The sequence below is a fragment of the Pseudorca crassidens genome, chromosome 2 (assembly GCF_039906515.1).
Source record: "Pseudorca crassidens isolate mPseCra1 chromosome 2, mPseCra1.hap1, whole genome shotgun sequence".
NCBI classification, from domain to species: domain Eukaryota; kingdom Metazoa; phylum Chordata; class Mammalia; order Artiodactyla; family Delphinidae; genus Pseudorca; species Pseudorca crassidens.
The window spans coordinates 26,736,027-26,758,936 of NC_090297.1; the positions used below are offsets into that span (position 1 = coordinate 26,736,027).

General features: G+C 51.4%; 2 protein-coding genes across 4 annotated transcripts in view; one reads left to right on the forward strand and one right to left on the reverse strand.

Moving 5' to 3' along the window:
- The window catches only part of CSMD2 (CUB and Sushi multiple domains 2), a 668,701-nt gene that overhangs the window by 350,906 nt on the left and 294,885 nt on the right, over window positions 1-22,910 (reverse strand). For all 3 annotated transcript variants that reach the window (XM_067725393.1, XM_067725392.1, XM_067725391.1), the window contains exon 6: window positions 536-648. In XM_067725393.1, the coding sequence (XP_067581494.1) occupies window positions 536-648 (113 nt within the window). The remainder of the gene's footprint in view (window positions 1-535; window positions 649-22,910) is intronic.
- Window positions 20,698-21,255, forward strand: HMGB4 (high mobility group box 4). Its single transcript, XM_067711909.1, has one exon. The coding sequence runs from the start codon at window positions 20,698-20,700 to the stop codon at window positions 21,253-21,255; it is 558 nt and encodes a 185-aa protein (XP_067568010.1).

The following is a 22,910-nucleotide window of genomic DNA, read 5'->3' on the forward strand; positions in this document are numbered from 1 at the left end:
CAAGAGCTGAAATGCGGGCAGCTCTCCCACTTTATACCAGGGTAGGCTAAACTCTGCCGGTTAAGTGGGTGGGCTCTGGATTCAAAAGGCAGGAGTTCAGATGGTCTTGGGAAACTGCCTTCATTTCTCTGGGCCTCAGCTCTCTCGTCCATCAAATGGGGATGGTGATGGTATTTACTTCACAGGGTAATGATGAAGATTAAGTGAGATGACGCTGACCAAGTGCCTAGCAGAGTGCCCGGCTCTCAGGAGGCCCTTGGCATAAACTAGTATGGTTTGCCTGGCCTGAAGACGGGCAGCTTAGGGTACACCATTCTGCACAATTTGAGAAGCGTCCTCCCTTGGACAACAGACCGCAATGGCAGACGTAGACACGCAGATATGCAGACCTCTGAGTCTGCAAATGAGAGCAGGACAGCAGAGGCAAGCGTACCCCGAAGACACACCGGACCCAGTCCGGGGACAAGATGGCCCCAGGCATCATCTCTGCCGCCCCCCGCCCCCCGAGGAAGCAGGGCAGCCCGGCCCCGCCTACCTTGGTACTGGGCGCTGAAGCCGCGCTGCCGGTGGTTGCCGTCCGACGTGAAGTGCAGCCGTAGCCAGTTTTTGCTGCTGATGACGGGGGCCGGGAGGCTGGCTCCGGTGAACCTGTGGGGACAGGAAGACGGGGTCAGGGACCACAGCTGCCCGAGACCGGGCACCCGGGAGTCTCCCCACTGCCCATGTGTGCTGGGGCCTCCTCCCAGGCCTGGCAGAAGGGAAGGCCGTGCTGGCCCGGCCGCCCACCAGTAGCCTGCAGCCTGGGCTGCTGGAGCTGGTTCCCCCAGGGGCTCTTCCCACTGCTGAGTTGCTGAGAGGAGGGGCGATCCTTCAGGCCTGGAACAGAGGCCTATTTCTCCACCTTCAGCAGAGGTCTAGCTGCCCAGGAGAGAGGTCCAGCCCTCCCAGCAGAGGCCTGTCACCCCAGCAAATGTCCACACACCCACCCCCAGCAGAGATCCAGATTCCCCGCAAAGGTCCAGCCCCAAGCAGAGGACCAGCCCAGCTCTCCGGCAGAGGTTCAGCCCCCGACTCCCGGGCAGAGGTTCAGCTACCCCGAGCCAGCCCCTCAGGGACGCGAAGGAGTCAGGAGAAAGGGCTCAGGCAGCCACTACAGGCAGCACAGCCCTTCCCAGCTGTGAGAGCCTGTTTTGGGGTCACTAACTAGGCGCTGGGTCTTCTCTGGCTCCTGCCCCTGTCTCTGCTCCTCCACAGGAGGCCAGCCCCCGCTGCTGGGCCACCTCTCTGCCCTTAGATTAGCCTTGTCTGCTTTCAGCCAGTCCGGCTCAGTGGCTGGGAAACCCGGATATCCCCGACCGTTGCCAGGCACTGCCCCAGCCTCTCGACCAGCTGTGTCCTGAGCCAGCTTTCAGGTCAATCAGATCTTTCCTCCTAGAGTTGCTCAGAGTTCAAGAACCTTCCATGGCTCCCCGGTGCCCACGCAAGACTGGCTTTCCAAACTTTCCGCACTGTCCCCTGCTTGAACGGGCCTCCGCTCAGTGCTGGCCCCTCCGCCACACCCAGGCGAAGCCCCGGATGCCCCTCGTCACTCTGCTCACTGTCCTGCACCCCAGGAGCCCTTCGCCCTTCTCTCCTCAACCCCACAGCCTCCAGCGGGCCGATGCCCAGTGTCTCTCCGCTCCTCCTACCTGCGTCTGAATCAGGGACCAAACCTCCTGATGTATCCTCTTTGGCACCATCACTCCCACCCCGCCTGGACACCCTGCTTACATCGAAGCATTCCAAGCTTTCTCCTTTTCTATGCCTTTGCCTTTTCCGCCTGGAATGTACCCGCGTGTAACCCTCTCTCCTGCACCAGCCGTATCACTCGAGACACTTCGGGACGCCCTCAGATACCATGTCCCCAGGAAGGCCTTTCCTATTCTCCTCGGCTCTGAAGCCACACGGACTTGGGTTCAGATCCAGGCTTCACCCCTTCCTACCAGTGTGACCTGGGACCAGTTAGTTGATCTTTCTGAAAATGGAGGAAAAACACTGGCCCGGAGAGTCTGTGGGAATACGTGAGAGGCCTTACGGGCAAAGAACCTAGCCCAGCATCTGACACATATTAGCTCAATAAACATAATTTTCCTTTCCCCTCCTCTGTGATGCCACAGCACGTTATTAAAATTATAATTCATTTATCTAGGTGTGTGTCTCTAGGATAATGCCGCAAAGAGGGCAGCGCAGACTGGTGGGTGGGGGGGGAGGGGAGAAGCTGGGACTCCAGAGGGATCGGCTGTGTTATCTTATGAAAATTACTTAAATTCTCTGTAACTTCATCTGTAAAATGAAGATAATAATCCCTCTCTCAAAGGGCTGCCGGGATTGAATGAGATGATACACAGAAAAGACTTTAGCACGGTCTCTGGAAAATAGGAAGCCCTTGGTAACTGGCAGCTGGTATGTTATTCTCCATCATCTTTATTCTTCATCTCTGTGCTAAGCACCTAACACAATGCTCGATACAAAGCAGGTGTGTCAGGATTCCAGCAGAAAACAGATGGCTCGGTCATATGAGAATAATTCCAGTTGAATGAATGGCCTCGTCACCACCAGGGATGGGGCGGTATCCTGAGGCTCTTAACAGGGGTCTGGTTTCCACTCACAGGCCTGGAGAGGACATGGTTATCCCCGAAGGAGAGGGTAGCATAGAAAGGGCCACCTGCAGGACCCAGATCTTCAGTCAGTGGAGACGACAGCCAGTTTGTGAAAATCCCACAAGGAGGGAGAAAGACACACTCTCCTCCCTCCCCTCCCCTCCTCCAATCTACTGCTGATGCTTCTGTTGATGGAGCCCAATTGGAAGCCAGAGGGCAAGGGAGCATATGGATGTAGTCTCACAAGTAAGTCTTCCTAAGCATGGAACAGGGTAGACAAGGGAGGGGCGATGATCTGGAGGGGTGAAAGGAAGAGATCCAGCACGGTGGGTCTCCATAAATGCGTATTAGACAAAGGAACTAACCAAGGAGCTTCTCACCCTGCAAAACTGAGTTTTTACTATAATGCAAATGCTGACATACACCAACCTCCAGGAATATCACCCACATTGCTATGGTAAGAGCTATTACAGAAACCAATTACTGTATTTCACCAGACCCCATTTAAAATACTTTATTACAGGCAGAGTCATTTAAGTTTTCTAAGGAGCCACAAACAGTATTGTGGGTTTTTCCTTCCCCAGGCCAAATTCAACTCTATCTCCATGACAAAGCCTGGAGGCTATTTACATAAGGGAAGTAGAACTAGGGAGAAGTTACCTGAATAATTCAGAACCAAAGGCTGTTCACTGCAAAATGGAATGAGGGGAGGATGCTGGCGTCCCAAGAGCAGGAGGAGAGTAATGATCAAGGCTGTAACCGCAAGTCAGAAAGTCGGTATCCTCCAGCCCTGGGATCCGCATTAACCAACCCCCAATGCTACAGGCTGGAGGAGCCCGAAGGGACATCCCCTGCCTCCCATTTCTCCCACACCTTCACCTGCTCCCAGGAATCCTGATGATGATTGTTCATTCCCAAGGCTTAAACTCAGGGCCCTGTGCATCTTTACTCCGCACTACCCCTGCCTCCTTGGACATAAATGCACATTGGAGAGTTTCCTTGGCATCTGTCAGAGAATGGGAGGCTTAAATGTTGGAATCATCACATTAAACACTGCCACTGCGATAGTATCATGCCTCACGCGAAACTCTCCAATAAAAAGAACAAACGACCGATGCATACAACGACATGAATGATTCTCAGAAGCATTATGCTGAGTGATAGAAGAGTATATACTGTGTGCATCCCTTTATATGAAACTCTGGAAAAGACCCATCTACAGTGAGAGAGAGCACAGGGGCTGCCAACGCTGGGGGTGAGAGGTACAGGTGGGGATTGCCCGGGAAGGAGTACGGGGGAGCCTTCTGGGCTGATGAAAATGTTCTGTATCTTAAATGAGATGGTGATGATATGGCATATACACATTTGTCAAAGCCCCCAGAACTGTACATTTAAAACGGGTAATTTTAGGGACTTCCCTGGTGGTGCAATGGTTAAGAATCCGCCTGCCAATGCAGGGGACACGGGTCTGAGCCCTGATCTGGGAAGATCCCACATGCCGTGGAACAACTAAGCCCGCGCACCACAACTACTGAGCCTGCGCTCTGGAGCCCGCGTGCCACAACTACTGAAGCCCGCACGCCACAACTACTGAAGCCCGCACGCCTAGAGCCCGAGCTCTGCAACAACAGAAGCCACCGCAATGATAAGCCCGCGTGCCACAATGAAGAGTAGCCCCCGCTTGCCTGTGCGCAGCAGACAAGACCCAACGCAGAAAAAGAAATAAATAAAAAAAATAAATAAAATGGGTAATTTTATTTTATGTAAATTATACCTTAATAGAGTTAATTAAAAACAAATCTTCAGTGGCTCTAATCCTTAGAGTCAAAGACCATACCAGGGTCTACAAGCCTTAAAAAAGCCAGTGTGTCTTCATCTCTTATGTCTCCTCCTCTACTTATGCTTTACGCTCCAGCCACATGGGTCTCCATGCTGTTCAAAACTGGCCAGGGCCGGGCTTCCCTGGTGGCGCAGTGGTTGAGAGTCCGCCTGCCGATGCAGGGGACACGGGTTCGTGCCCCGGTCCGGGAAGATCCCACATGCCGCGGAGCGGCTGGGCCCCTGAGCCATGGCCGCTGAGCCTGCGCGTCCGGAGTCTGTGCTCCGCAACGGGAGAGGCCACAGCAGTGAGAGGCCTGTATACCGCAAAAAAATCCCCAAAAAACTGGCCAGGACCGCTCCTGCCTCGGGGCCTTTGCACTTGACAGTTTCTTTGCCTGCTGGCTGGGTCTTCTCCCAGACTGCTACCTGGTTCACCCTCTCACTTCCTCAAAGGCTTTGGTCAAATGCCACCTTCCCAGTGAAGCCTTCCTGGTCTGACTTTTGCCTGCTTTCCCTCTCTGAGCACGTCACACAGACTTGCAGACAGACAGACACACACATACCCCATTCTCTAGTCAAAGAGAAGACCTATGTGAACTGGAACACACACTGCTTTTTAGTGCTTCTCTGCCTTTGCATGCTCATAATGCCTTTTCCCCTTGCACCACCTGGCTGCACAGAGAGGTTAAGAAACTTGCACAAGGTCACACAGCTATTAAGTGGCAGAAGTGGGATTCAAACCCAAACCATCCCACTCATGCTAGATAGAGCCTCTGTACTCGGGGAAGGCAGTGGAACAGTTTCGGCTGAATTCCATCCTGTTCCTTTACTTTCCCTCCCTCCGCCTCCTCCCAGGATCCTCTTTAATTTTGCTCCCTGTTAGAATCATAATTAAAGAAGAGAAACACAAAGAGAGATTCTCCCCTTCAAATATTTCTGTCCATATTAACTTCACTATGGGGGGTCTGGGGAATTCCAAGTTCACCCAGGAAATTGCTACCGCAGTACAACATAAAATGTATTTAAGCAATTATGCTCGATTCTTTTTTCTTTTTGGTAAATTGACTTCCGTTAAATGGGGCTTCCTTAATGGAATCTGGCTTGGGGAGAATTAAAAAAAAAATCACTCTCTTTAATGCATGTAGTTGATTATGGAAAAAGTGGCTTTGAGTTCCTCTGCAGAAAGCTCTAAGCTCTGCTTTCAGTAATAGGAGAGCTCAGAGTGGACTGTGTGGATAGCATTTCTTCTTAAGAAGCTTCTCGTACAGTCAGGATGTTGGGGTGCTGAGAGACACGCCCCACAAGACGACAATAGTGATCTGCAAGGAATTGCTTCCTAATCTTAAACTGAGAGGAAGTAATATGAGGAGATCTTGGTTTAAATCTCAGCATCCCTGAAAATGCACATCCTCAGGGGAACTTTCATCCATTCATTTACTCACCAAGCACATACTCTGTACAAGGTACTCTGCCTGCCGGTGGCTACCACGCCAACTGTGGTTCCCTAGATACAACAGTTTCTGCAAAGCCTGTCATCTACAGGGTTCGGCTTCACGGTCTCCTTCTCTGTGCAGCTTCTCGGTCGATAGCCTCTGGCTTCTGTGCTCCCAGAACACCTTCTGTGGGCTTTATCTCTTAACCAAGTTATGTGCACAGCCTGGATCTGATTCAGGCTTGAAGAATCTTCCAGGGCCAAGCATAAACCACCACTCCACCCCCGACCCACCCAGCCGGGGAGAAAGTGACATACAGGAGGTGCTGGCCACCCCACTCCCAAGCCCTCTGCCCTTCCCACCTGCTGTCTGCTCTCCCCGCTGGGGAATGGAGAGAACACCATGATGCAACCAGGGGAAGCCTTCTGGAAATGTCTTGGTGGTGGCAGCAAAGGACACCGAGGCCCTTGTTGGAGGCTGACTCCTGTTCCCCCTCCCAAGCTTCCCCTCACCCCTGAAGTGAGCCTTTATTGACTCAGCCCTGACACCCAGTCTCATCACAAATGATTTCCATATCAGTTTTTCTTTAGCCAAACACCTAGGACTCTTGTTCTATTGAGGAAAACGCTTTTCCCAAGACAAACCTGTGATGTTACATATTTTCCAGGAACTGGGTGAACGTCTGGGGTGAGTGCAAGTCCCTTTTGGCTGTGGGCTGCTGAAGCGCCCCAGCCTCTAGACTTATCTTCGGAAAGAGGCCCTTTGGCTTCCCGAGGTTCTGGTTCCCAGCAGTGCCTGCCCACCCCAGGTACTGAGGCAGTTCTGAGAGGTCTGAGCTACCCTACAAAGATTCAACTCGTGGCTACCTAACTGTATGTTCTGGGGGTTGTTTTCTATGCTCTGAACAAACCAAAGCTTCCCCTCTTCTTCTTCTGGAACCCCTATAATTCGAATGTTGGTGCGTTTAATGTTGTCCCAGAGGTCTCTGAGGCTGTCCTCAGTTCTTTTCATTCTTTTCTCTTTATTCTGCTCTGCATTGGTTATTTCCACTATTTTATCTTCCAGGTCACTTATCCGTTCTTCTGCCTCAGTTATTCTGCTATTGATCCCACCTAGAGTATTTTTCATTTCATTTATTGTGTTGTTCATCGTTGTTTGTTTCATCTTTAGTTCTTCTAGGTCCTCGTTAAATGTTTCTTGCATTTTGTCTATTCTATTTCCAAGATTTTGGATCATGTTTACTATCATTATTCTGAATTCTTTTTCAGGTAGACTGCCTATTTCCTCTTCATTTGTTAGGTCTGGTGGGTTTTTATCTTGCTCCTTCATCTGCTATGTGTTTTTCTGTCTTCTCATTTTGCTTATCTTACTGTGTTTGGGGTCTCCTTTTTGCAGGCTGCAGGTTCGTAGTTCCCGTTGTTTTTGGTGTCTGTCCCCAGTGGCTAAGTTCGTTCAGTGGGTTGTGTAGGATTCCTGGTGGAGGGGACTAGTGCCTGTGTTCTGGTGGATGAGGCTGGATCCTGTCTTTCTGGTGGGCAGGTCCACGTCTGGTGGTGTGTTTTGGGGTGTCTGTGGCCTTATTATGATTTTAGGCAGCCTCTCTGCTAATGGGTGGGGTTGTGTTCCTGTCTTGCTAGTTGTTTGGCATAGGGTGTCCAGCACTGTAGCTTGCTGGTCGTTGAGTGAAGCTGGGTGCTGGTGTTGAGATGGAGATCTCTGGGAGATTTTCGCCATTTGATATTTTGTGGATCTGGGAGGTCTCTTGTGGACCAGTGTCCTGAAGTTGGCTCTCCCACCTCAGAGGCACAGCACTGACTCCTGGTTGCAGCACCAAGAGCCTTTCATCCACACGGCTCAGAATAAAAGGGAGAAAAAGAAGGAAGAGAAGAAAAGAAAAGAAAAGAAAAGAAAAGAAAAGAAAGAAAGAAAGAAAGAAAGAAAGAAAGAAAGAAAGAAAGAAAGAAAGAAAGGAAGGAAGGAAGGAAGGAAGGAAGGAAGAAAAGAAGAGGATAAAAGAAAAGAAAATAAAGTAAGGTAAAATGGCACATATATACAATGGAATATTACTCAGCCATAAAAAGAAACGAAATTGAGCTATTTGTAATGAGGTGGATGGACCCAGAGTCTGTCATACAGAGTGAAGTAAGTCTGAAAGAGAAAGACAAATACCGTATGCTAACACATATATATGGAATTTAAGAAAAAAAAAGTCATGAAGAACCTAGGGGTAAGACAGGAATAAAGACACAGACCTACTAGAGAATGGGCTTGAGGATATGGGGAGGGGGAAGGGTGAGCTGTGACAAAGCGAGAGAGAGGCATGGACATATATACACTACCAGACGTAAGGTAGATAGCTAGTGGGAAGCAGCCGCATAGCACAGGGAGATCAGCTCGGTGCTTTGTGACCACCTAGAGGGGTGGGATAGGGAGGGTGGGAGGGAGGGAGACGCAAGAGGGAAGAGATATGGGAACATATGTATATGTATAACTGATTCACTTTGTTATAAAGCAGAAACTAACACATCATTGTAAAGCAATTATACTCCAATAAAGATGTAAAAAAAAAAGCTTCCCCTCCCCCGTCATTCCTGCTCGTCAGCTGTTCTCTCTCCCCAAGATGTGCGCCCTCCTCCCAGCCACCACACCAAGGCATCATCCTTAACTCCTTCCATTCCTTCGCTCCCGTGGCCAACTGTGGCCACATGGTCTTTACCGCACGACCGCATCGTTCCTCACCTGCGCCACAGAGACAGCCTTCTGATCTGCCCTCGGCCTCCATCCATCTTCCATACTCTGTGCGGGCATTTGCTCAAGTCATTGCCTTGCTGGAAACCCAGCAGCAAAGGACCACTGGCTCCAGGATAAAGTCTAAGCTTTTTCATGTCTTCCCTGTCCAGTGATACCCACTTTGAGCTCCAGGCACTTTCAAGGCTCCACGCCTCTGCATATGCTATTCCCTCTGCCTGGAATGCCTTTTCCTGCCGCCCGACCTGGCTACCTGGGAAAATATCACTGATTCCACGAACCTAACAAAATGCCTCCTTTCCCCAACCTCTCCCTCTCCCTGCCCCTGTGGGAGGAGCAGTGCCCTCCACGTGTCCACTCTGCACCTTGGACATGCCCCACTGCTGTGCTGAGCACAGTAAACTGTAATCATCTTTTGACCTGATGACCACCTCCCTGACTCGAAGGCGAGCTCCATACACGCGGGGACAGAATTTTCTTTGTCTCTGTGTGTCCAGCAACACAGCACAGTGCCTGGCACACAGAACCAATCAGTTCCATAGAACCGGGCTTGGCAAACCACAGTGTGCTGTCTCTTTTGTCAGTAAAGTTTCACTGGGTCACCACCGTGCTCATTCATTTACATATTGTCTGCTTTCAGGTTACAAAGGCGGAGCTGAGTAGTTGTGACAGTAACTATAACCTGCAAAGCTGAAAATCTTTACCTTCCCCTTTACAGACGCCAAACGTAGAAGCCTTTCCCATGATGCAGTCGGTTGGTAAAAAACAATTTCTAAGTGGGGAATGATAAAAGAATACATTCATAGCTTAAACACTTCATTATAATGTAAAAACACCTGGAGGGACATGGTTTTTTTTTTGGCCAGTCCATGTAACTCAGGAGCAAGGTCTTTCCTTTGACCGTGGGTTTCTTCTCTGCATTGTCTATCTTGCATAAATTCCACCGATAATGCGTCGCTCACCATTTCCAATTCTGCCACAGCTCCTCCAGTCAACAGATGATTATGGAGCACCTGCGATGTGCCAAGCATTGTGCTAGGCACTGGGGATGCAGCAGTGGGCAAGACAGACCTGGCCCCCGCCCAGAGGGCAACAGCTCAGTGGCATGCCATTCTCTCACTCACTCACACCTAATATTTAGGAAGCAATTCTTTTCAGAGCATCTCCTTCATGGAACCATGTCAAAGCATTCAATTTAGTTTCCAGACATGCAGCTATACTTCCTTTCACACTCATATTTCATCAGTTTATGTGATGTTTAATAAGTCACATAATTATAATACCAAGTATGACTGGTATTGAGAGAGCTGGCAATGAACCCATCTGATTCTCAGAAAGTGCAAGGCTCAGCTGGTGGGAGGACGGAGTGCACAGGCATCGGGGGTGGGGGAAGGAGACAGCCCGCAGGCAGCCAGCGCTGAGTGCTACAGGGCCTCGGGCAGGAGGATCCATCAGGCCTGGGAGCGCCAGCTACTCCAGGGAGCTGCGTGGGGGGAGACGGTTAAAGCACTTTTATGACACATGCTTTGTGAATGAATGAATGAATGAATGAGCAAACATGCAAATGACAGTGTCTTGCTTTCAACAGTGGGACATCTTTTCTAATGCTATCCCCTTTGAGATCGGAAGAGTGGGAAACAGCCAGTCTTAACATCATACTTGAGAATTTCAGAGGCTTTCCAGGTCTGCTGCCTGGCTCTGCACGAATCCCAGCTCCAGCATTATGGACACATGGTCAGTCAAGGTGTGTTCTGAATGTTTCTGAAGATCAAGAACTCACCTCCCAGCCAAACTCTCCCTGTCCACTTTGACCCACCCCACCCTTCTTCTAGCGACTTCCTTTTCATCCATCCTGTGTCGTCTCACAGCCACTGGATCCCGGAAGCCAGGTGGGCTTCTCCCTGGTACCTCCTTTTCTCTTGCAAAGAGTCCTTACACTTGGTCCATCCCAGTGCTTGTCTCATCACGCATCGCGCAGCGATGTGCTTCCCCACCAAACCGCGAGCTCCCTGAAGACCGGAGCTGTTCCTTTCTTGTTTGGTTCTTCCCTCAGTACCTTGTGAGTGTCTGACACATGGGAAAGGCTCGAGAAATACTGCTCACGGGAAGAAGGAACACTGAAATAAATGAACGGATGAATGAGGTCCTGCGGGAGGAAGCAGAGGGCATACGTGGGGAGAGCAGAGGAAAAGGCAGGTGAGCAGGGAAGCCTGGGGGACAGCGGGGAGGGGCTCGGAGGCCACACGGGGCTCCATCCCGGCCTCCCGTGAAGACGTGCGGCCCCAGCCCCTTGGGCCCTCAGCCCTCACTCTGTTCCCCATGTTCTGGGCGGCTGCTGGCACCTTCTGGGGAAACTCTTCTCATGGTGACGTGGCCTCAGTGCAGCAACGGTGGAGTCTGATAATCAACGTGGGCAAATGTTCCCTCTGTCCCAGAAGCAACTCAATAAACTCGACAAATTATCATCGTTCTTCCCTGCTCGGCTAATTGAGAGCTCCAGGGAACCCACACAAACTACATCAGGTACATGCTTGTCCTCCAGACGCACTGCTCCCTGGAGGGTGTGTGTCTGAGCCCGGGACGGCTGGGGGACGGAGCTCCTGGCTGTGTTTGCTGTCGGGATGAGAGTGTTACCATGATGTCTTGGGGCTGTGAGTTGGGGGAAACACAGTGGGAAGGTCTGGGGAGTGGCTTGGGGCGCGTTGGTTCCTTCCACTCCCAGCTCAGCTTCTCACCGGGCAGGGCTGCTGGGTGAGGGGTGTCCTGCCTCTGTGGAGAGACCGTGCCCATGATGCTAAAGGGAATGGGGTTGGGTCTGGAGATGGGCACTGGCGCTGGGGGCCAAGCTCTGGGCAGGGGGCTGGTGGTGGTTTCCCCACAGCCTTTCAGGGGATGCCCAACTCTCTCCTCTTCTGTCTCCAGGTCTAACTATCAGGCAGTTCTTCTCTTTTCTGAGTGCTAGAAGCCTCTGAAGATCAGTCTCCCTCCCTCGACACACAGCTCTGGGAAGGGGCAGCCTCGTGACACTAGGCCACAGCTGAATGGAGTGGGGCGGCCATGTGACCCAAGCTGGGCCAATCAGCTAACGGGACCGTGCACGCACAGTGACTGACAGAAGGCCTCACAGGCCTAGCTCTCCCACAGGAGATTTGGGAAGAGGGTGTCCCAGCATCATCTCTCCCACCTCTGTTCCTGCCCCCCACCCCATCACTCTTATAAGATCCGTCCTCCCCCAGGTCCCGCTCCAGTCTGACTGGGACAGAATCTAAGAGCAGTCTGGGTCCTGACCAGCTGCTGGGCCCTCAGCTGGCCGTTCCCTGCCCCCAGCCCGAGTCTCTGTTGCCATAGATTAGACCTGAGATCCAGCCTGCAGACCTGATGGTCCCCATGCCTGAAGATGTCCAAGCCTACCCCCACCAGGCTTCACCCGGGAACAGGGTGCTGGCCTCAGGAGTCTCGTGGCCAAGGCGTGCCCACACGCCACCTGGACCCTCTTCCCTTACTGGCTCAGGTCTCTGTCTAGGTGGAGACACCACCTGCCTGGTTCATCACCTGTCTTGTTCTCCTACAGAGGCAATAGGTTTAAGAAGGTCAGGGTTAAAGGCCAGGTCTCTAAAATCAGACAGGCCTGTATTTGAATCTGGGCTTGACTGTTATCTAGTTGTGAAATGTGGGCATGTACTACGAATTCTCTGAGCCTCGGTTTCTTCATCTGTGCAATGGGATTCTGTGCTCTTGCATATAACGCATCCAGGACTGTGTCTGACACATTAGGTATCTCACAAATGTGAACTATTTTACTCCCTTGCTTAGGTCTGAGAAGAGAGGAGATGGGATCTTATCAGTGCCTTGAACCCTAGCCTCCAGAGAACACAGGGATTAAGGAGACCCCAGACTAGTGTGGCCTCGTTTCCCTGGGGAAATAAGGATGCCTTCATCCACCCTGGTGAGAGCACAGTGCAGGGGTGAAAGGCAGGGCACCCTGTGGCACCAGCACAGCCAGTACACTGGGCAGCCACCTTCCTTCCCGCCCTCAGGCAGCCCCAGCCTGGCCTCCACGGGCTCGTCCTTACTCAGCCTTGCCCAGTTTCCGCCTGTCACTGTAACAGGAATCGGAGAAGGGACCTGCCCCCATTCCAGGGAGGGTGGCAATGTACGCCTTGCAGAGGCCTCTGGGGATTAAATCTGGATAATACTTCTTATCCAGAGGAAATGTTTGCAGATGGCTTATCGAGGAGCCTCCCACGCCAGCCTTTGCCTGCCACTCCACTGCCATTCTGAGTTTGAGCATCCTCAACGTTCCCCCTCCCCCTCCAGGAGGCAGCTAGCCGGCCCCGCCTGACGGTGCAGCAGCTCTGAAGCCCTGGCTGAGGAAGTGAACCTCCCAGGCGGCTGGAGAATGGATGGGTTAAACCGTCTCAGGGATCGGGGTTGCTAAGGTCAGTGAGGAAGCTATCGTACAGTCAGATGGAGCCGGATTCCCATCCTGCCTCCACACCCATGGGCTCTGTGACCTGGGGAGGCTGCTTTCCCTCTCTGAGCCTCTCTTGCCCCAGGATGCATCTCACAGTGTGACTATGATGATTCAAGGCACTGCAGGGATGCTCATAAACTCCTGCCGAGGCTTTAAGACACAGCAGCCATCATTCCTGGTCACGTCAGAGCTCCGTGCAGCAAGGGAAACTCGTGGGCAAAGGATCTAACATTTACTGAATCCAAAGCAGTTTGGGGCAGAGATTAAGCACATGGGCCCTGGAAGGCACCTGCCTAGGTTCGAGTCTCAGCTCTACACTTCCCAGCTGTCTAACTTTGGGCAGGTAACTGGCCTGCTTTGCACCTCGGTCTCCCCACGTATTTAATATGGATAACGACAGCACGCACCTCATAGAACTCTAGGAGGTTTACGCGGGATAGTGGGTTTACAAGCTCTGAGCACAGGGCTTGGCACATAGCAAGTGCTCAAGAAGCATTCGCTGTTGTGGAGGGCCCGCCACGTGCCAGTGCTGTCCGTACGCTACCTGAACAACACACCAGAGACCCCGCCGTTAGCACGGTGGAGCCAACACAAGCAGAGGGGAGAGGAGACAGACAGGAAGGAAGACTTGGAAATGGGGGAGGGGAGAGTTCCTGTCTTATATCACTCACCCCCAGCACATCTAAGCTAACGTCTTATATTCGTGGTTTCAAGTGGCGGAAAACCTGATTAAATCGGCGTGGAGTAGAGAAGAAATTACCTGCTGCCACAGTCACGATGTAGCTGCCCCAGGGATGACTAGACCCAGGGACTCAGATGCCGCAGGCCCGTCTCTGGGTCCGTCTGTGCTGTGCTCTGTCTCTGGCTTCATCCTCGCTACTGCAGATGGTGCCGCTAGAGGCTGGGACTGTGGCCATACTTAGCAGCTCCCTGATTCACTCTCCCAGCTTCACCCCCAGAGAGAAAACGAAGATCTCTTCCCTTGGGTTCAATTAGGAAAAGCTCGCTGGGAGCCTCTGATTAGTCTAGCTGGGGTTGTGTCCACACCTAGGGCCGAGGGCATGGGCCCCACTAGAGCTCCATGACTGGTTTTGGGGACAGTTCTCCCAAAGAAGGAATGGGCTCGAAAGAAGGGAGGGGTGCCAGGCAGATAAAAGATGTCCACTGTGGTTGAAAGAGGCAGGGGTTTGGACAGAAAGATCAGGGGCCACTCTTCCTAGTCTGTGGTGTCAGGGAGGGGCTTTGTCAAGGCCCGTGAGGGGTACCCACAGCTGGCTGTGGGGGTTATCTTCTCAGAGGTGGTCTTGCTCTAGCTCTCATCCTCTCCCCCTCTGCCAAAGGTAAACCTGCCAAAGGTAAAGACGTATGCCTGGTCCCCCGCATGCTGACCCCATTCTTACACCTGATCATCTGTCCCATTTCCTGTCCACCTGTTCACTAGCCCACTGGGCTAGGTGCTGACCCCGTACTTGGCTTTGGCTAGCCTCTGCCCATGAGAGTGGACCCAGGCTCCGTGTGTACCTGCCGAGGGGTTCAGTGCGCCATCCGGGTCAGTCTACATGCTGAACTCGGGGCATCTTATGACCTGGGGATAACTTCACCAGATGCATCTGGAATCAGGATCAACCCAGATGGGAAAAGTCTCCCCAGAACCCGGTAAGTGTTGAGATTCAGACACCTTCTCTCTTTCCACCTGCTCTCCTCCTGCAGTATTTGGCCTTGTTCCTTGCCAGCTTCCCCTTCTCCTTGGCCCCAAGGGAGTTCCTAGACGCTCAGTAGAGGTTAAACACATAGACTTTGGAGTCAAACCAACCTGAGTTTGAGGCCTGGCTCTGCCACTCATTGCTGTGAAATGAGAACAGAGTTGCAAAGACAGTACAGAAATTTCCTGTATACCCCTCCCCCAGCTTCCCCTAATATTAGCATCTAACATGACCATGGTCCATGTATCAAAACTAAGAAATCAACATTGGTACTGTACCATTAGCTCAATGGAAGACTTTATTCACATTTCCCCAGTTTTTCTGCTAATGTTCCCTAGTTTTTGTTCCAGGATCCAATCCAGCGTTTCTCATCTGCCCTGGACATATTAATCTCTCTCTCTCTAGGCTTCTGGAGGTGATCTACCTAAAGCATTAACATCATTTGTATTAAACTACCATGGTCACATCTGACTAACATTTCTTGGCATGAGGTCCATGCCAAAGAGCCTAACCCTGCTCATGACCATGTCTTCCCCACCGGTCTGGCTTCCAGGAAATTTCAGATGCCTCCTACCACCACCAATCCTGAGACGTATCCATCCCTCCAACACGGCTTACCGATGGCCATTAAAGCAGCAGCCGCAATGCTCCAGCAACTCAGCTACTGGTTGAAATGTGTGTGTGTGCGGGAGCACACGTGTGCACATGAGTGATGAGTGAGCGAGTGAATGAACTGAAAGTATAAAAGAGTGAATTAACTGGTAAGCCAGTGAGCGAATCAGTGACTTAATGAGTCAGCGAGAGAGTGAAGTGGGTAAAATCGACTAGGTCGTGCTCCCGACCCCCTCCAGTAATCCATTAAGCGGCGGCATACATTCCTCATCGCTGTTAACACAAGCAGGGGTTAAGAACTGCACAGGAATAGTTACAGACCACCAGTTGGATACCGTGTTCCTTTCTTATTGCTGCTTTCACAAATGACTGCAAATGTAGTGGCTTAAAACAACACAGATTAATTATCTGACAGTTCTGGAGGCCAGAAGTCCCAAATGGGTGTCACTGCGCCAAGGTCAAGGTGTCTGTGGGGCTGTACTCTCTCCGGAGGCTCTAGGGGTGAATCCGTTGGCTTGCCTTTCCTGGCTTCTAGTGGTTACCTTCCTTTCTCGGCCTGTGGTCTCTTTCTGTATCTTCAAAGCCAACCGTGTAGCATCTTCAAATCTCTCTCTGACTCTGACCCTCTGCATCTGTCATCATATCTCCATCTCTAACTCTGAAACTCCTGCCTTTCTCTGATATTGACCCATGTGATTACATCAGCCCCACTCAGACAGTCCAGGATAATCTTCCCAACCCCAAATCTTTAACATAATCATATCTGCGAAGTTCCTTTTGCCACGTAAGGTAACATATTCATGGGCTTTGGGGCCTAGGATGTGGACATCTTCGTGGAGCCATTCTTCTACGTGCCACAGATGCTTTGCTCCGAGGTCAAGTGCAGCACTGATTCCCACCCTAAAGGAGAAAGGGCAGCAGGGGGATGGAGAGAGCATCACGGCGTGTATCACGTGCCCCTGCCACGTACTTCTTCTCCTCATGTTGTTGCTGTTATGGCCTGGGATTTAAAAAATTTCCCCAAATTTGATGCTTGCCCCCAAACTTGAGAAACACTGTGACAGATGATATGCCAGGAGCATATGCTGCTACAATTGAGGATAAAATTTGCCCTAGGATTCCTGGAGAAGGATTAGAAGTGGGGTACCTCAACCCTGGGTGCACACTCCCATCAGCTGGGGAGATTAAAAAAACTTATTTTGAAATGAGCATGGAATTGCAAAGACAGTATAGAAATTTCCTGTATACCCCTCCCCTAGCTTCCCTTAATATTAGCATCTTACATAACCATGATCCATGTAGCAAAACTAAGAAACCGCACCGGTACATTAATATTGGCTCGATGGAAGACTTTATCGCATCTCCCCAGGTTTCCCACTAGGGCCCCTTTTTGCTCCAGGATCCAGTCCAGCATTTCTCTTGCATGGGGGCACCATGTCTACAGTCTCCTCCAGTCTGTCGGCTTCTCAGGCTTTCCTTGTTTTCTCAAGACCTTGCGGCTTTTGTACTGGTCGAGTATTTTGTAGACTGACCTTTAATTCGGGTTGGTCTAATATTTTCTCACGATTAGACCAGGGTTATGGATTTGGGGGAAGAATACCACTGGGTGAGATGCTCTTATTATCGCATCATCGAAGGGGGTGTGTGATATCAGCGGGGCCTATTACTGATAGTCTTTGCTTTGATCCCTTGGTTACAGTGGTATCTGCCCCCTTCCTCCACTATAAGGAGTTGGTGTTACCGCTGCCGAGAAAGAGGCTCTCACCACCTCCAAGGTGTGTGTGGGGGGGTCCATCCCAACCCGCCTAAACAGTGTTTTCCAAATCCACCCATGGATTGTGACCCATTTGCAGGTCATAAGCTCAGACCGTGGGGTGCATTTTAAAGAAAAAAATAAAATAGAGGAGACTATGACAGCATAGAATGGAGAAGAAAAGAGGACGTCACACACATAGTAGGTATAGTTTCGTAAAACTTCTGTTTCTGCAAACTTTATGTGCTCAGAGACCTCATCTTTACAATGGGGATAAAAGTAGCATGCCCTGACTCGCACCCCACACACAGGGCTGTCACGAGGATTAGATGGGCTGATGTGGGTGAAGTGCTTAGAACAGAGGCACACGTTAGGCACTGTATCAATTATTATTATGAAGTGTGCATGTGCATAAACGGGTTACGGTGTAAAATTCGTTTCTTCTTGTAGACTGCAATCCAAAAGTCTGCAAATACTGAACTCACATCTCTAGACCGGGGTGGGCAGGCTTACGAGCCCCAACCCAACGCTTGTGTTTGTGAAGTTTCACTGGTGCACAGCCACTCGTTCGTTTACGTGTTGTCTTTTGAGCTATGATGGCAGAGCCGAGAACTTGCAACAGAAAATGCACGGCCCACGAAGCCTGCACTATTTACTACCTGGACCTCCAGAGCAGCACCCCTGCCTGCAGGTCATCTCATGGTACAAAGGACATTAGACACTTCTTCCTAAGCCACGTGGCCTTGTCCTGCCACCGCCCGGCAGGCACACCGGCCCCTGCAGGCCCCTCTGGGCCGTGTGACTGCCCAGCGCTCAGGCCTCCAGAAGCTCGATACCCTTCTGCTTTGGATGGATGCCCACACTTGCTTTATTTATCCACCTCCGCTGTGAAACCTCCGCTGTTCACGCTGGAAGGTTAGAAACACAGCACACTGGTCGGGGTCCCAGCAGGAAACAGATGGCCACTCGAATTAGAATAATTGGAGGAGTGTTTAACAAAGAGGCTATTTACAGAGGGATGGGCAAGGTGTTGGAAAGCCACAAGGGAGAGCTGAATCCTCAGAGGCTAGTAAAGGTGGAGCTCTTACCACCCTCAGCAGGGGCGACAAGGAGAGGGAACCTGGAAGGAGAGTCATTTCCAGAGGATGCCTTAAGAGGAGATGGGGCTTTCAGCCTCCCTGGGGCTGGGGAGCCAGTTCCAGGCAATCCCGCGGGGAGGGAGCCAGAGAGTAACTGCCTTGACCTCACCTCCCTCCCTCCCTCCCTGATGTCCTGTTGGGGTCCCCACTGGTCAAACTGAAGTGGAAGCCAGAGGGCATAGGAGCCACTGATGTGGTCCATATGGGCCAGCTTCCCAGGACAGGGAGCATGCTGGGGAAGGATGGAAAGGAGCAAACCTCAGATGCCGGCGCACACAGCATCGATTTAGAAAGTCTGGTGTATTCACTTCTCCCGCAGCTCCACTAGACAAAGGGGTGCCCCGCTTCACCCCGCCAAGTCGGGAATGTGGCCCCAACACCAAAGGACTGTCATAGGTTTCACCTTAACTGTCTTCCCTTCCTAGATCTGCTAGGCTCCGGGTGGCTCTCATGGAGTTAATGTTCCTGGACCTTATCGTCCTAAGAGGGGGCAGAAGGTTGTGAACAGAGGCACAGAGAAGCTGCTGGGCGTTTTGTGAGTCTGAGCTAAAGCTGATTATCACGTCTGGATGTTACGCAAGTTCCTCCTCACAACCCAGCCTTCTAGCCCAGGAAGGAGCTGTGTCTCATTCATCTTGTTAGCCCAGCTCAAGTCCAACAGACAGACGAGCCAACCTCTGGCCACCGTGGGACAAAGAACCCTAGCGGCAAAAAGCTCCCTAGGCTGAGAAGTGTCCCCAGATTAAACTGTTCCCACTGGCCAGACCTCTCTGCCCCCACCGCTGGCCCGGACACCCTGACCTGGCATCTGGTATCTCACGGGCTCCCCAGTCCGGCCACAGAACTACAGCATGTCACCGCGAGGGTCTTTCCTGGCCCGTGGAACACTGATTCCACATCACTGATTTCATAGATGAAACATCATAGGCTTACAGGAAGGAAGGGACTGGCTTGGGTAGCCCAGCCGCCTCGTGGCGAGCTGGGACTAGAATTCAGGCTTGGAGACTCTAGTCAATATCCATCTTTCTTTTATGTAAGATGGAAGGTGAAATCGGTTGTGGAGCCTTGGAAATGGCCTTGGCCAAAATTCAAAATGTGGTCTAGCCTCAGGCAAGTTTCAGTGTCAGACTCAGCTCAGCTGCTGAGGCCACGCACCCGGACCCTAGGCCCCCCAGGCAGCTGTTCTGTGCAGGTGGCATGAAGCAGAGGCTCCGGTCCGGCAAATCGGTTCAAATCCAGATCCAACCTGTTAGTGGCTGTTTTACCTGAAACAGGTTAATTTTATGTTAATGAGACTCAGTGTTCCAGTCCTGTAAACCTGGCTCTGTCATCAAGCACTGAGTGGTATCAACTCCACGACCAGGTAAGCAAGGACTTCGCAATGTCCAAAAGTCCATAAATGACACTTTTCTTTTCTTTTCCCTCCAGCTGGAAGACTGACGGAATATTTGCAACTTTTCTCTCAAAAAGCCAGAGGCCGACTCGTTTGAGTGAAGCTGCTAGGGCTCTGTGCTCTAGCCCCAAGAAACGGGGACCCCCGGGATAAAGGCAGGGGGGCCTCCTGACAGGCCAAGGATTCTGCCTCATTTTCATGGACTCAGGCGTAATTAGTAAAATCTTAAGGTTCTCCTCCTGTCTTCCCTAACCTCCGCCCCACCCCCAATTTCCTCAGAGAAATGAAGAGTTCAGACATATAGGCCAAGTGCTTGGGTTTTAAATTAGACGACTCTGTCCTGACAGGAACCGAGTCACAGCTGCCACACCTGATTATTTTTAGAGTTACTACTAAACTCTTTGTACAGGATGAGCTGCCACTGTTCAAGGCAAACAGAAAGACTTCACATTTCATCATGACAGCTCTGGAGCCATCCACCTCCTCGTGTTCATTATTTCCAACCTGTCTTTGGAAGGGATGAGGCGGCATCTTGACAATCGTATGGCGGGGAAGGCAGACCCCGTGGTTTGTTACTACAACCGAGGGATGGAAAGCTCCCCAACTGAGCAAAGCCCACTGCCTCCAGGAAACCAAGGAGAAACATTCCGGGGGGGGGGCGGGTACCGCTCCAGAGCCTTCTCTGCATGAACCATTATCTTTCACGAGAAGCAAAATGTGATCGCCAAGTAGCCAACCAGTAAGAGCACCTGTATGCAAATGTCACCAGCACTGGCCTGGAGTGGCCAGCTTGTGAGTGATGTCACAATCCCCTCTGACCCAACAATGCCACCACCACTGAAAAGGGGACCCCTGCCTGCAGCTCTTACAGAGAGAAACATTCACCACCAGCAGAGCACCTTCTAATTGCTCCTGGAGTGTGGCAGACAAAGTCTCTGCCGTCTGAGTTACTAGATCCAGAAAATAAAATGACCTTACGAACATGGGAAGAGAAGTCCAGCTAAGGCCCAAGGCAAATGTCTCTTCTTACATCCACTTTTTGCTGGATTACAGAAACAAGTTCATGGAGCAGAAGCCAAACACCCACCTTGGCTTTAAAGAGTTCTCTAGAAAGTGTTCGGAGAAATGGAGGTCTATCTCAAAGCACGAAAAGGCCAAATATGAAGCCCTGGCTAAGCTCGACAAAGCCCGATACCAGGAGGAGATGATGAATTACCCTGGCAGGAAGAAGAAGAGAAAGCGGGACCCCGGCGCACCCAGACGACCTCCATCGTCCTTCCTACTCTTCTGCCAAGACCACTACGCCCAGCTCAAGTGGGAGAATCCAAACTGGTCAGTAGTGCAGGTGGCAAAGGCCTCGGGGAAGATGTGGTCAGCAATGACAGCCTATGACAAGCAGCCCTATGAACAAAGGGCAGCTTTCCTGAGAGCAAAGTACCGAGAGGAACTGGGCATCTACCGTAAGGCCAGGAAGAAGAGCCTCCAAAGGTCGGCTAAGAACCGGCGCAGACGGTTCAAAGAAACTGTCAGACGCAACTGATGGATCCAATTAGAAATAAAATGCCATTCTCCGGTACTGCCTGTCCCTGGTCTCTTGTGTAGCATTAGGGGGGCCATTGCTGCCGCTTTGGGCAACAAGTGAGTGGCATGGTGGAGCTGAGATCAGGGTTTGGAAACTGATCCCAGGAGGGGCTGGCTTTGGGACAAGAGTCTGAAGAGTGTGTGGTCCGTACTTACCGGGCTCGGCTTGGGCAGGCAGGGTGGGGTGGGGCTCTCCAGGTGTAAAGAAGCTAGGAGTCCTGGGGGTGGGAGCATCCTGGTCCCAAGTGGTTCTCCAGGGTGGAGGACCCTACTCAGAGTGAAGTGAGCAAACGCCAGCCCTGCCACCCTCCTCGCCAGGAGGGCAAAAGGCCTGGAGTCCAGGTCAGGCTCCCAATTCAGGCCCCAGCAGAGGCTGGGAAACGAGTTGAGGTGGGCCTTAGGGGACTCAGTGTCTCCAGGGATTCCAGAACTGGTCCTCCAGCAAGGCTTAGATACTATTAGTGGGTCAGGATGAGACTCCAGTGGTGGTCCCTAGTCTAGTCCCTAGGATGAAGCATGGGGCTGATTTTACAAAAAGAGGCATCTGACTCTGCCCCAAGTACTGTAACTTGGAGAGAACCCTTTTCTTGACATTTTGGTGAGCATCTCCCCGGTCATTTTTCTGTGGACGTAAGCACAACACAGAGTGGATATTTGCTGCCTGTATGACCACCGCGGCATCCATTCCTCTTCTCCTGCTCACAACACACTGACTCCATCCTGACCAAGGCTGGATCAGATGGAATCCCCCTGGCTACAGTGATTGGCTCAGTGACGGTCATGTGACCCAAGTTGGTCCAATCAGAGTAGACCTCAGGACTTGTGTGAGGAATCCTAGGGGAGGATGAGGCCCTGGGGGCTGTTGGCAGCCATCTGCCTCATTCTCAGGCCAAAATGTTAGTCCCTTTGGCATCCTGGACTTTTCATTGAAGATAAGCCCACACGTTTTGGATTTTGTCTAAGATAGTTTGAGTTCAGTTTTCTGTCACTTAAAATGAGTCAAAACTTGTCATTTGATACAAATGGGATTGTTCCATCTACTATGACTGTATTTTTCAGGCAATAATACACTGTGGGCAACGTTTCACACCAATCTAGATTGATATGGAATATTCTGAAATGGCCCTTGACTTCTGATATCGAAGAGACTGGGCCCAAATGCAAAATTTTTTGGTCACCAGGTTCTGCATGCAGAAGACTTCCTCAATTCCAGCTCTAAACCCCTATTCCCTGAGGGATCTGCATCTCTGTAGCCTGCTGTGGTTTCAAATTTTACTTTTGGAACAAAAATAAAAATATGTAGTTTTGAATAGCCTTTTAGAACTTGGTCAGCCTTTAGCGGGTGAGAGGTAATAGAGTGGAGTGATTTAGAAATTCAGGGTCTGGAACCAAGGCCATTTACGAAGGGCTCCCACGCGCCAGACCCTGTGCTGGGTACCAGGAGGCCCAATGTGGTCTACTGTTAGGTTCCTGCCCTGACGAGAGGGATGGACACGGGCACGAACCACAGCCCTACAAGGCCCGAGGAGAGTGTAGACTGCACAAAGAGCTGGGGGTGGGAGCGAGTACCACCTACCAAGGCAACTGCTGAAGTCTCCATGGAGGAAGCAGCTT